The sequence below is a fragment of the Orcinus orca genome, chromosome 6 (genome assembly GCF_937001465.1).
Source record: "Orcinus orca chromosome 6, mOrcOrc1.1, whole genome shotgun sequence".
Classification (NCBI taxonomy): domain Eukaryota; kingdom Metazoa; phylum Chordata; class Mammalia; order Artiodactyla; family Delphinidae; genus Orcinus; species Orcinus orca.
In genome coordinates, this window is record NC_064564.1 from 69342443 (window position 1) to 69357015 (window position 14573).

Here is a 14573-nt window from a genome sequence, read left to right on the forward strand (position 1 = left end):
TGCAGGGGACACGGGTTCGTGCCCCGGTCCGGGAAGATCCCACATGCCGCGGAGCGGCTGGGCCCGTGAGCCATGGCCGCTGAGCCTGCGCCCTGCAACGGGAGAGGCCACAGCAGTGAGAGGCCCGCGTACCGCAAAAAAAAAAAAAAAAAAAAAAAAAAAAGAAAAGTCTCAGTGGGGTGGGATAAATGGGAGATTGGGATTGACACATATACACTACTATGTATAAACTAGATAACTAATGAGAACCTACTGTATAGCACAGGGAACTCTACTTAATGCCCTTTGGTGACCTAAATGGGAAGGAAATCTAAAAAAGAGGGGATATCTCTATACATATAACTGATTCACTTTGCTGTACAGCAGAAACTAACACAATACTATAAAGCAACTATACTCCAATAAAAAGTAATTTAAAAAAAAACGTCTGTCTGGCTTCATCTTTCCTTTCTCATCACTTCCGGTTTCAACCAGTCACCCAGCAGCTGCCCCCAAATTAGAGTCAAGGACCAGTGCTTCTGCACCTGAGAAGAGTTAGCTCACGAGTTAACTTGGAGGTTACCTGTCTGATGAACTGTTTGCCTAATTAGGTCTTAAATTTCAGACTCATGACGTGCAACCTGAGTAATGAGCAGAGCTGGAAACGGAGTAGTTCTCTCAGAAGACGTCTCCTCTTGTCGGAACCCTGGACCAGTGGACTGGGCACTCACCCTACCCATGCGCTCCATCCATCAGCTTTTGCTGCCACTGCTGTAAGTCAATAGGATCGGGGCAGACGGCTGTCAGAGATGAAGCAGGGACAAGCAAAAGAGCTTAATGAAATTTTATTTTGAAAATATGGCAAGAGTCTAAGGCACTTCAAACATTTAAATACATACAAGACCAAAGCAAATGTGGCATGGGATAAAAGAATCCATAAATATGTGGAGAACTATGCTATGCTTCTCTAGAGGCAAATATATAGCCAATTTCTCTAACACAATTCAAATTTTATCATTAGATACAGAGTTGTGCAATTATTAATAAAAATATGGTAATGTTACATGTCGTTCTTCAGGTCTTTAATTACTATGGAATATAAAAGTTGAAAATACTGCATCAATTTTATATAGATACCCTTTAAATAAAACGTCATGTAATGCATCGACCTAGATAAAACCAACTGAAAAGACTTCCTTTTGTTAAGTTTTAAACTTTTTGAGAGTTTCAACTTTTATTTTTAAACCAGAAACCAGCCCAGGCCCAACTCACCGATGATCAAAGTCATCCCAACTTCCTTACTTTAAAATAATAAAGACAAAAGAAAAATCAACAAAACCATCCTGGAATGGAATTTTCAAAGAGCTTTCCAATGGTTCCACGTTTGGTAAATATAAATACTTGTGGGAAAGTTTAAAAACACCATTCCAGTGAGAACCTGATACTTCTCAGCACTGGTAGGGGGTGGAGAGAAGGAACAAAAGTTGCCCACTCAGATCAGGTTACTATTTCCTACAACTGTACATAACGGAGCAGAGACTCAACAGCAAGTGTGCCCTACACAGACGGAAGATGGCCAGAAGGGAGGCGTGTGTGCCTGGCCAGCAATCTCCTGCTGGCTCAGCTTCCACTGTGGCAGCTCCAGCCTTCAGCCCTTGGCTTTATGCGTTCTGTTTGCTGGTGAGCTCAGGCACAAAATACATTCAGTATCTGTCAGCCCAACAGGAACAATTAGCAGCTTAGTGGTGGCATGTAAATGGACGGTATTTGCACATAATCAATCAAAGGAACCTCGGTGGGTGGGACCAGGAGATGTCTTCCTTCCAAGCCTAGGGGTGCCCTAGAGACCAGGAAAGGAAAAAAACTGGGGGTTAATTAGTGACCTCAGGTAGATGTGTCCTCTGTGACACAGGAACTCTGTCAGCCACAGCTGAGCACCACCTATAAGCCAGAGCGAGGAGAGCTGGAACACAGCACACAGTCCACTAGCGGGCGCAGCTCTGGGGCCAGCAGGCTTGGCAGTGCCATGTCCAGTTGTCCTGGGAAGTCAACTTCCCTCTCAGAGTGAGCTCTGGGACCACAGGCTGCAGCTCCCTGTCTGCTCTAAGAAAACTGCCAGGACGGCGATATGTATTTATGGGCTCAAGGTGTGCCATTTGGATAATTCTGTCCGGAATAAACTCTTCCTGTGAGGGCGTGAGGACAAGCAGGCATCCAGCCTGTGCTGTGCTAACCATTAGCACTCCTGGCCTTCTGGGTGGGGCAAAACTGATGAATTCTTCAGTTCTGGACTAAAACCTTGATTTTCAGAATCATTATAAAACCTGTATCTCCTGTCAACTCCCCGAGGAAGGGGGCCCACTAGTCTGGTGGCTTTTAGCCTGTTTACAAATGCCAAGTGCACAACACTGACCGGAGACTGGGCTTTCGCGAAGTTGACGTGGGCATACAGCAGAACGGCGATGTCCTTGTGTCCTGCCTCCAGGGCTATTGAGAGCGCGGTGCTGCCATCCTTAAGAGGAGATGAAAAGAGCAAGCTAGGCTGGATTTCTCAAACTTCCAGGTAGCCCAAAGGGTAACAACACAAAACTCTTTCAATTAGATAAGGTTCCCCAATCTAGCCATCTGTTCAGTCTTTTAGGAAACTTTTCTGGACCTCTAGGTGCTAGCCCTGAAGGATACAAGGATGACAGAGGCACAGCCCCCTACCCTGCCCTCAGACAAGAATCACCCCATTATTGCCTTTGTTGTTGCCTCGTGGTACTTAGTGTGTAGGTCTGCACACCATGGAGACTCAACAAAAGCAGGCTGCCCACCAGCAGCGGGCAGGAGGTGAAGGTAGGGGGTAGAAACATAATTTAGTGGGTTTTTTTTTTTTCCCTTATAATTACAAACGAACGGTCAAGTAGCGTGGTGTCTGTTTTGACGCCCTGCAGTCTGCCAAGGATCTCTTAACTTTCCTCTTGCGGAGGGAGCCGATCCTACAGCCCTAGCCACCCCTGGAGAATGCTCCGAGTCACATCTACATGTAAGCACCACATCCTGCTGCCTTGCAGAAATGTATCTTATGGAAATACGAGGGCAAACACTAAATATGGGAAAGAAAAATGTTCAGTTAAATGTTTGCTTTCCATTAAGATGCAGGAACTTAGATGGACATGGAGATGCATCAAGACAAAAACAGCATTCTGGACATCAACTCTACCTCAACCAAAAGTAGTAACAACAAAAAGACAAAAACAGCACAACTTATTTTCTGTCTAGTCTTGGAATAAGGATGCCCTTCTGGTCACCAGCAGCTGGAAACAATTTGTGTGTGGTTTGAACCTTATGGTCCTCCGTCCCACTCTGAATTCTGGGAGTTACTTTTCTTCTGGAGGCCAGCTGGATGCCCTCCCATTTCTTTAAGGATAAGGAAGTAGACAACGGGCAGAGGGAACCAGGATTTCTGGAAGTTACTGTGGTGCAATGGCCTCTTATTATTAGATCTACCAGCTGTTCTTTGCTAAGAGTAGAAGTAAAAGCAAACAAACAAAAACGAGGCACACGAAACACAGACTGTTCTTAAGGAAAGAGAAGTTGGAAACTGGCCCTCTGCTGCAGTGGAAGTAAAGGGAATCTGGTGCAACCGCGGCTCACGTGCTCCTGGGGAGGTCACTGCAACTGCAGAAACCAGTCAGTCTTTCCTGCCAGTAAATACCTGCACTGATTTGCTCTTCCTGTTGGCGTGAGCCCACGAGGATCTCAAGTTTAGTGCAAAGGGGGATGTTTTCCCTCTAGCCTTTTTAGTAGGGTTTGGGGCTGATGGAAGCTCTGGTCCAAACCTGTGCTCCACAGAGATAAACTTTCAAAACCAGAAGCAACCCAGCCAGACCTCTGGGACCTTTGGACCTTTGAACCATGTCGCCACCTAAATGTTAGTTCCTGTGCTGTGACCTATCGGTACTCCTCCCCTTTGGTCTGGAGACGTCCAGAGCAGCAGGTTTCCTTGGAATGTTTTCCAGTCAAGGGGTTATCTGGGAATGAGACAGCTTGGGAACGGGGAGAGGAAGGAGATGAGAGTGACGATGATGGGAACAGCCCAAGGAGGAGTGCGAAGATGGGCTGAAAAGAAGCCAAGAGGGTCCGGATTCCCTAGCTGATAAAATGTCACAAATTATTTACTCTGATGGGCCCTGGTGAAGGGTTTCCAAATGGACCGGGGGCCTGGTCCTCTCTTCGTAGTGTACCCATTAGTTGCCTACACTGCCTACTACATTTGATTCTGTATTGTAAATCTGTTTATTCCACTTCAGTATACTGGTTCTCGTACATGCCCATCACCTTCTTCCTTTTATAAATGTTTGGGGTGAGGCCTATTTATCTTTCTGCCTTTGCCTTTAGTTAATGGGAGTATTAGTTTGCAAACAGTAAATGCTACCACGCTGGGCCGTGAAGGGAAGTGGCCTGGATGGCAACGCAAATCCCTGAGGAGAATAAAGGAGGATTTGTTCTCTCCCCTGGTCAAGCAACACTCACAGAACCCCACCCCCACCCCCCGCAACTCTGTCCAGGCCAGGGGCCTGCAGGACCACTGGAGACAGCTTACATTGTCCTCCAGGTGGCCATTGCAGCCTGGCTGGGCCAGCAGCAGCTTGACAATCTCCACGTGCCCGTGCTCGCTGGCACACATCAGGGCGGTGGAGCCCTCGTCGTCCTGAATGTTGACGTCAGCCCCACAGGCCAGCAGGCCCTTCACCATGTCTATCCGCCCATGACTGACGGCCAGCATGAGGGCTGTTTGTCCTGCCTGTGGGAAGAAATGACAGAGGACTTCAGAAGCACATGCTGGGCTGGCAGCGTGTGACCTGCAGTGGGGCTGTGCCGGGGGAAGGGGAGGAGGGAGAGTGATGAAAGGGGAAAACATGGACATGGAATTACTTGGGGCCCAGTGGTGGAAAGGCATTGGAAAAACTAGTTTCTCGTGAGCTATGAGCTAATAAGTAATATCATAAAGTAATGAGTTAATTTTTCCCTTTAGCTTGGAGGATCTGTCTTATGACAGCTAGGAGCTGGAAAGTGCAGAAGATGGTCACAAGGCAACTGTGAACACATCTGGATGAGAGGCGCTCTGTGCTGGGCATGAAGATGCTATAACATGGAGACAGTCAGGAAATAGTGGTCACCAGGTACATGGTGGGGATCCCTAGTCACTTACTGGCAGGCTGACCCATGGTCCACATGCATACTACTCCAGAGAGAACGCAAGGTAATGGAGGGAGAAGTTTCCAATGTGAAGTTAAGCCAGTGTTTCCTCGGTGTATTTGGACATAAGGACCACCGGGCAGCCGCATGGGCTGTGCTGAGTGGCGAGAGCACAGCAGGGGCACCCGGGCAGGTCAGAGCTGCATCAGCCAGCACAAACCCTGAAGCAAGCGCGTTCACCTGGCTGGCTTTGGCGTTCACGTCCCCACAGGCAAAGAGTTCTTCCACAACTCGCATGTCCTTCTCTGCTTCCACAGCGGCAAGGGCTGCCAGCATGATGGGGGTATACCCCGCCTTGTTCTGGTGATCCACGTTACATACATCTGCAAAGACACGAGTCTCTTTAGGGAGGAGCCATCTCCTAAAAGCGTCAGTTGTCCCCATGAACTAAAGGTATGGAGTTTAGAAAAGCCCAGTGAAATGGCCTTAGGTAGTCAAAGTCCCGGAGTGACTCAGAAGGAAATGTGAGAGGTGTTTCATACCAAACCAAAGAAAAAAATTTTTTTCTATTTCATGACAAATGACAGCAAGCTCTCACAGCACCTCTTGTTTGCAACTGGTGGTTGAACTGCAACAGCCTGGAGGTCTAGGAGGCTGTTCTAAGTAATGGTTGCTTTGAAGAATAAACAATAACGTGGGATCTAGATACTAACCTGAGTCTAGAAAATCACCATTTTGGAGTGAAGAAGGCGGTGAGAGCTACAAGGGACAGAAGGATTTGTAAACGCTCACATAGGGAACACTGAATATGGCATTCCCCACTCATAAACCTCTGTTCACTCTGAGACCCTGAGTTTGCTGCTCTGACTCGTTTGGGGCCCTTGGAAGCAGAATTCCAATCACACGACAGCCAGCTCTAGGAATCGTGGTCTGACAGCAACTGCAGTTAAGTCCCTTAGAGACTGTCAGGGACTCCCAGATCCAATAACCCAGACCTTTTCTAGTCCTATAATTCTTAAGGAGTCTTCAGGGCCTAAATTATCCTCCAGGCCTTTTAAAATTCCTTCAGCACTTTCTAATAAAATGAAAGGAATGGAAAGAAGCTTTTTATGTGTGACCAGATATAATTAAAATGCTTAGGGTGTTTCCATCACTGGGAGTGAGAAGAGAAGGTACCGTGAAAACGTTCTTGAGTTCTAAAAACAACAGCACACTAGGGACATAAGGGCATTTACAGTAGTGCTTTTTTTTTTTTTCTTTTTTTTGCGGTACGCGGGCCTCTCACTGTTGTGGCCTCTCCCGTTGCAGAGCACAGGCTCCGGACGCGCAGGCTCAGCGGCCATGGCTCACAGGCCCAGCCGCTCCGCGGCATGTGGGACCCTCCCGGACCGGGGCACGAACCCGTGTCCCCTGCATCGGCAGGTGGACTCTCAACCACTGCGCGATCAGGGAAGCCCAATAGTAGTGCGTATTTTTTAACGTAGAAAAGGAAAAAGAAAAGAAAAAGGTTGTCTGATGGAGAAGCGGGTGAGCAGACATGGTCTTTGAGGCTCCTCAGTTTCTTTGGCGTCCGCCTCTTCTCTGTTGCTGCTAGTATCCTAGATTCACAAACATGCTTTACGAAGCCACAATCTCAGTCTATAATGGTGAGCAGTAAAAAGTGAAGTAAATCCAGAAAAGTGATTAACCAAAGCCATCCAACAATGGAATTAAAATAGTTTAATTTACCAAAATATCTTGTCCATGCAAATTTTCTAAGGGTGGATTAAACTGTTACTTTCAGGGGCAATCCTGAAATCTTGTTCTTAGCTTTCCTGGATATCATCCACTTCTCTGTTTAAACAGTAACTCTGGCTGACAGTATCACCAGCTCTGTTTATAGTCTGGCAAGTCTGAAAGGAAGGAGGCTTGGAATTCCTTCCTTTAAGCTGGAAACAGTTTTATCCTAACATGGCCCCTAAACTGGGGACAAGCAAACTTAGGAGAGAAAAAAAAGATAAATCTGTTTGGTTTCTTCTGTGCCTTAATCCAACATCCCCAAAACAGAGTAGAAAAAAATTGGACAGTTGGGTCAAGAAGCAGAATGGGAAAATTGGACAATTGTATTGCATATTCTAAATCAGATGTTCACATTGTGTTCTCATTAATTAGACTGAGGTACCGTGAATTCTGTATCAGTTATACTAGAAGTAAAAATATGTATTTCAAAAATAAATAAAAGTGATTTAGAGACTCAATGTATCACAGGGCTGTTCCCTTTGAACAAAAAGTTGAAAGCTCACTGTGTCGCAAGGGGACCCTTCTATGTGCCACCGCCTCACTCCATGTTTAATACATCCACTGGCTATATTCTGGAATGGCAAATTCCAATTACAGACAAAAATTTTCACTGCTCTCGTTACTATGGTTCAGATGTAAGAATAGCATTTTCTTTTCTCTATGCTGATTCCCCAGGAACAGGGTGTATTTTGGCGGGAATGGTGTTGATTCTACCACAATCTGTTACAGTGGCTTTGCCTGGCCCCCATCTTGACTAACTGCACAGCTCTGCAAGGCGGCTGGAGCGGGGTATGGAACAAGGACAAAGAGAGCAGCTCACAAACACTAAAGCTTTGACTCTGGCCCCAGGCGCAGCATTCTGCCTCTTGACAGTGAACCCACCAAGCCTGCATGATTCAGCTCAGGCAGGAACATGAGTCATGTGTGTTACCAGGGATACAACTCATCTGAACACAGCTAAACTGCAGCAAGAACACCCTCAACACCTCCTTTCAAAACAGATCTGGAGTCTGTGTCACCCCGTTTTGTTTAAACCTCAAGCCTCCCATGAATGACTCAAGAACGATTCTTGCCACATCACAGGGGAAAGCAATGAAAAGGCTTTTTAGGATGGTCACAGAACTGGGGATCAGCTGGATCAACCAGCTCCTTCTAAATGAGTCACAGCCCGAGTCTGTCAGAGAAGAGACAGGGACAACCAACGTACCAGCGTCCAAGAGCAGCTTCACAATCTCGAAGTTGGAGTGGGACACACTGTAATGGAGGGCGGTGTTGCCGTTCCCATCTGCCATGTTGATGATGTGACGCAGGACGTCTGGGGAGATGGCCTCAAAAGCGGCTATGTAGTCCCCCACCATGGCTGGGATGGCTGACTTCTGACTGGACACGCGGAACCACTCGTGCTGGAGAGTGTTCAGACAGAACCGCTGCCAAAACACCGCGCCATCGGCCATTAGTTCTTCTATTTATAGACATTTCTGAGACCTAGCTGAAAGCCTAAGAAACCAGGCCTTTTATAGTCAAAAGTGTGTACAAATAGAATTTGCTCTCAAAAAACAACTAATGAAACCCAGAGCTCTCAGAGAAGCCTCAAATTCCAAACCGAAGTATCCTTCCTGATTTTAACACACACACATATTGTAACTTCTATAGGCCTATAGCACTGTGCAAGAATTATACCACCAAGGCTCAAATTCTGACTCTGCTACTGATGAGCTGTTCGACGCTGGGGAAGATACTTATTCTGTGCCTCAGTTTCCTCATCTGCAAAATGGGGATAGTAAAAATACCTTTCCTTCACAGTGTTTGTGATGAGGCAACACATGTAAACCACTTAGGCCAGGCTCCATTTATTATTGAACTATTAATATTATGTAGGTACGCTGGCCTTGCAAATGATTTTCATAGTAATCAGGACAGGAGAAATTACTTAACACAATTATGCTGCCTCCTTCCTGTCCAGACCAACTTCAACTCCTTCAGCATCTCCACAGCACTAGGCTGGGAGACCATGACCATGCAGGCAACCCAATTCCTACTCCATCCCAAATACAAATGTTCAACCACAGAAAGGGAATAAAAAGCAAGTCTGAAACAAATTACTTTTTCCCATTAGGATCATCTGTATCTGGTCATCAGCCCCACTTGCTTTCCCTTAGGCTGTAGACACATGAACGTGGCATTTGTTTCATGGATAATCAAGTCAAACTTGGACATGAAGTTCAATGTAGACTGGGCAGAGCCAGTGCTGGAGATGGGGAAAACCACAATGCTTTTTTCATGGGCCCTCTTTCATATGAGTTTATCATTCATTTGTGCTTTGCTTGTTCTTTAAAAGTTTAAAAATAAATCAAGAAAGATGGAAAGCTTATGTCAAAAGCACCAGAACCCATGTAGTCTTCTTTCTATAGAAAAGGTGGAACTGGGATTACAGAACACACCCATCTCTTTATCTTCCTGCTACTAATTATTCAGGTGTATCCAACTCAATCATAGTTTGGGTCACTGGAGGAAAAGGGTCCTGGCCAGGAAATAATTCACTTAATTTTTCTTTTCTTCTGCTCACTCTTTCACATATTCAGATTTCATTTTTTGGATGCCTCACACAGAAGAAAGGGAAATTATGGCGTCTGGGTGTCGAACTCAGTTACAGCTACATATTCAGTGTCCTGACATGGTTACATGGCCCTGGCATTGTGATCATTCACATGTCCAAGACTTTTCACAGCACAGCACTTTAAACACTTCTTTACTGAATGAATATCCAATCAACAAAAAAAATGTGGCAATCCTGGAGTATATGCCCGACAAAATGCTTGACAATTGGGGCTACAAAAATGTAAAGTCCTCCCTGAGGACCACATAACCTAGTATTTTGGGGAGGGTGAAAGAAAAAGTGTATTAAAGCTATAAAATCTGGGGTCTGAAAGCACCAGTTTTAAGTTCAGGTTAAACCTAGTAGGAAACATTAACACTGCAGTGACTTTTCCTGGTTTTACTATTTGTGACCAAGGCATAGACAGGCACTTAGTCTATACTGATGGAGTTCAACATATAGATCCATGGCCAGGCCAGGGACTTCGTCTAGTATTTCCTTCTATAAACATCATTGCCATGCTCCTTTTTCAGCACAGTATTTGAATGTCAAGATTCAGCTGGCTCTGATGATAAATTTAAGTTTCTATAGCAATATAAACAAATAGGAGAAGATACCATAATTAAAAAAAAAAAGATGCCATATAATAAGGTAATATGCTTTAGCTGGGATAAGCAAAACATGGACCAGTACTTAAGATATGTATAATCTAGTCCCAGCATTAACTAGCAGTTGACGCTCCAGGCAAGACTCGTAATCTTTAGGGCCTCAGTTAAAGCAGGATGGACCAGAATAGAGTGGCCTCGTAGACACACGCACCCATGTGCTTCTCAAGCCTGTGCCAGCCATCACCAATTCTTCTTCAGATTGTGTTTGTTGTATGAGGAAGACTATTTGCCTTTCCAGTGTTCGATAATTCCATAAATCCCTTCTAGGCTTAACATTTTGGTTTCATAATTCTATAAACCCATGAGACCTATGAAACAACTTTCTCACCGGCTGCGGACTTAAGTTATTTAGCATAAAACTTTCATATTAAATCTACTGCTAATATGCAAAGATTCAAATGCACATTACTATCTAAAGTAACATGAGATGCTACACTTTCTCAATGCACTGAATAGAGCTGTCAACCAGAAGGCTGGTCTAACCTATGAAAGAAGCCACACATCTAAATGTCACCAATGCATGGGAGAGCAACACTTGTAAAGGATATCAGATTCACCATTGCCACGGATACATTTATCTGTCCTATGTTATGCTATTCGTGCTCCCTAAGGCAACCACCAACCTCTTTGCTTCTGAATCTCAAGCTGCGAGAAGATAAGTGCAGTTATTTCTAGGTTTAAAAATAGTGACTGCCTGCATTCCACATCAGAACATAATATGCAGTTTCATAACTGAAAGGAATGCTGACCTCGGTCCAGATAGGTTTCTCTTAAAAACAAAGGCTAACTTAAAAAATTCTGGGATTCTGCTCCCTAGATCACAAGTTCTGTAAGCAACAGAACAGGCAGAAAGGTGACGAATGACTGAAATTAGCCCTCCTTTCCATGTGCAACTATATGCCTCGCAGATGCTCAGCTCCCAAGCAAAGTACAGGGTGGAGAAAGGAGATCTGAAATCAGGCCTGAGGGAAACGTTCACAGGGTGGTCTGGTGAGCAGGGCAGCAGGATATTCACTCTGCCCACACACACTAGGAATAGTCTGGGGGAAAAGCATGCAGGCAACAACAGCTCAGGGGCAGGCTAGAGAGGCCTCATCTGTGGTGTCCACTCAGGCACTTTGTACAGACTGGGGACAGTGTCTGTAGGTCAGACTCACCATATCCTTGCTGGTCAAAGCTGTGGGGTCATTTATGTTATTTTTCAGTAAGTTGCATGCAGACAACATCTTTTCACTTAGTTCATATCTAAAAGGGGAAAAAATAAAAGAAAGAGAGCTCATGACTGGCCACAAAAGGAAAGGCATTTTTACCTGAAACTCTATAACCCTTTACAAGACTGGAGGCCCCAAGTCAACCCTGGCAGGTTGTGGTGCCGCTAGTGCTTGCCTGGTGGAGTCTAGGCGTCCGAGGACTGACGTTACCACACAGAGCCAAGGCCTCCAGCCAGAGCTCGGATCTTTTCATGAGGGTAGCTTTCGGCTTCGCCACTCTGGCCTGTGTGACATTATGGAATAACACCTGGATATTTATTGCTCCTTTTGTTCAAATTCTTAAAAATATTTTTACTCTTGAGGGGTTGAAGAGGTCTGAATTACCACCTACCCATTACGCTAACCAGTGGACCACACATCTGAAATCACATTTGGTGACTCAGGAAGTGTTTGTTTAACCCACATGAAAATATAAACTTAAAAGTCAGATGACATATGGTATATAAATTATACCTCAATAAAGCTGTTCAGAAAAAACCAACAGATGTCAAGTTATTGAGCCATTTGAAAATACTTGGAAATATAAACTAAAGACACTTACCTTGTGTTAACGCAGTTAAACATTCATTTGCCAAATTAGAGATAAGTTTTCTGAAATGTTCTAGTTACACTTCACATGGTGAAAAACCATATGGAAATTTCCAACTGTTCTACTCTCTCCGGTTTTATAAGCATCAATTCCATATTTGCTAAGTCTTTAAAATTGTCTACACTTTTGGGTACGTGTTTCAGCCAACCAGAGTGTTTATTTGATATTTCAGCTGCTGTTTACGACATTCCCAAACTCATTCTTGTGGTGTTCCCAATCACTCAATGAGCAACAAAATATGGGCATGTGACTGATTACATCATCTTTATGGTAAATGTGATCTTTGGTTGAGGCCAAAAACTGTTCCTCTCACACACAGTGATCCTGTAATAACAGTACTGACACCTGTATGAGGATAAATGGCTAATGATAAAATCTGAAACTTAAAAATGTGAAATGTGTTGGTCACAAAAAATTCTAATATATCTTTAAGTATAAGGTGGGTTGTTCAAACAATGGAAGCTTTAGTGGTGCTTAACAATTATGCGGATGGTGACTCCACATGTAATAGTAGATAGCAAATAGTTAAAGAAACAAAGGTGAACAGATATCAAGCCCTTCTCTCTGCTACTATAAGAGATCTAGCAGTTATCATTTTTGCACTTGTATTTATTAGCATCATGACAAGAGGTACACACCTCTGAGGCACAGGTAAAGTTCAGCCCTCCTTTGGCGAGTGGAAAGACCAAACTCATAGATTCAACTGCACAGTCTCCTCATCGGTCAATCCTACTGCCAAAGTACATCAAACATGGGAAGGGTGAGGGGAGGGGGGGGAGTGTACCACACCTCTCTCTGATCTCCACCTTCTCAGGTTCACATTCTGGAACCTGCATTTCATCTTCCACCCTGCTGGACGTGAGACCTTCCACCTTAACTGCGTGGTGGCCTTCTGCCATCCCCCGAGTGTCTTGGTCCTCCTCTTCGTCCTCCACTTCCTCAGGAGGATACTCGGGGACATCACACTCGTCATCTGACTCGGAAGAAGAGCTTTCATCTGAGCTGGAATCATCACTTGAAGTGGTTTCATACCTAGGTGGCAATTGGGAGTTCAGGAGATGCAAGGTGTGCCCATAAAGACCCAGTGACAGAAATGTTTATGAAGGGAAACCTGCTAACTGACTCCAGAAATTTCATCAGTGGTTTTAGACCCTGTACTTAGAAGTGCGGAGGAAGGTCTATTCAGAAGTCTGGTGGTTTTGAATGGGTTCTCACTTAACAAGGAATAACCTAGGTTGCCAAGTGGTATCACATACCACTTGCAGAAAAAAAAAATGTATATATATATATAGCACCTCTGGCTTAATATAAATCAAAGGAAATTCATTTTATGGAAACCAGGTCTGTAGGTTTTCATCTTTGCTGTTCCTTTTCTTTTCCCCTTTCATTCTTCTTATTTTGTACCATTAATTTTCCCAGTGTCCAAGGTGAACATATTATGTAAGTTACCAATAGTTTCTCTGGTACACACTCTCCAAACTGTGGGACATATTACCCAATAAAACGTTAAAGATTTGGAAAACAGACAGCACTGTTATATCTTTGTGGTACGCACTACTATAAATATTATCTCAACTAACTCTGCACTATTGCTTTCTTGTCAAGGCCATGAATGGATTAATAGATTAATTGCTTTGATTCAACTGTAGGAAGACAAACAGGCTTAACTATTGATCTGGGCCAATTAAAGGAGAAGGAATAAACAACTAAAACACATTCTATTTAGAAAGCAAAGAACTGATGGCATGGCGAGGTTACTCTTCAGGTGAAAGGCCCTACTATTTTGTCTGTAAACATGGAGAGCTAAGCAAAACAACCCATTCTGAAGGAGTGGATGACTATCCCTGGACCATGGAGTGATGTTCTCAGTCTCTGGTTGTTGCTCAGTTCTGATACAGTTAAGTACACGCTGTACAGCAGGGAACCTGCTGCCTGTTGCTTTTGTTGAAGACTGTTTGTTTCAGATCAGAGGTGAGAAGATGTAAATTACTCAGCTTCATCACGTATCCTTTCAAGAGTGAAATATCCTTAAAGATAGCAAGAAGAGAGAAGAGAAGCCCAAATGCACCTTTCTGAGGAGGGAATCTTCCGTCACCCAGATGTGGTAGCATTCCAGACCAGGCACCTTTAAATATGACTTGAGTAGGCAGGAGGCAAAGGAAACAGACAGACCGCGTATAAACACTAGTACCACCATCTTTCCTTACCCTCCATTAATGCCAACAAACTGAAGATTCTTTTTCGCTCCATTTGAATCTTTGTTGGCATCTTTCTTCTTCATGATGGACTTCAGTGTACTTTCATTATTTGTACATACTGTGGAAAAGTGAATCATGGTGATCAAAATTAATACAACTCATACCCATACAAGTTAAGTGAATAGGTACGCTTTCTTCATGTACATTTATTTTTTTATTCATGTTAATATAGACCTTGGCATGTATATATGAGAAACTTGCCCAAAATCCACTGGAAAATTGTGTGCATGCAAAGAAAATACTTCAAAG

The 14573-nt window shown here is 44.2% G+C and overlaps 1 protein-coding gene across 5 annotated transcripts in view; it reads right to left on the reverse strand.

The window, feature by feature from the left end:
- Positions 1-808: 808 nt before the first annotated feature.
- The window catches only part of KANK1 (KN motif and ankyrin repeat domains 1), a 190968-nt gene continuing 177203 nt past the window's right edge, over positions 809-14573 (reverse strand). For 4 of the 5 annotated variants that reach the window (XM_033440233.2, XM_033440230.2, XM_033440232.2 and 1 more), the window contains 8 exons: positions 14274-14382; positions 12856-13098; positions 11364-11451; positions 8150-8369; positions 5404-5546; positions 4568-4768; positions 2393-2491; positions 809-1819 (listed from right to left, as the gene is read on the reverse strand). In XM_033440233.2, the coding sequence (XP_033296124.1) occupies positions 1757-1819; positions 2393-2491; positions 4568-4768; positions 5404-5546; positions 8150-8369; positions 11364-11451; positions 12856-13098; positions 14274-14382 (1166 nt within the window). In that variant the 3' untranslated portion in view covers positions 809-1756. The remainder of the gene's footprint in view (positions 1820-2392; positions 2492-4567; positions 4769-5403; positions 5547-8149; positions 8370-11363; positions 11452-12855; positions 13099-14273; positions 14383-14573) is intronic. The other variant, XM_033440234.2, reaches the window with a different exon arrangement.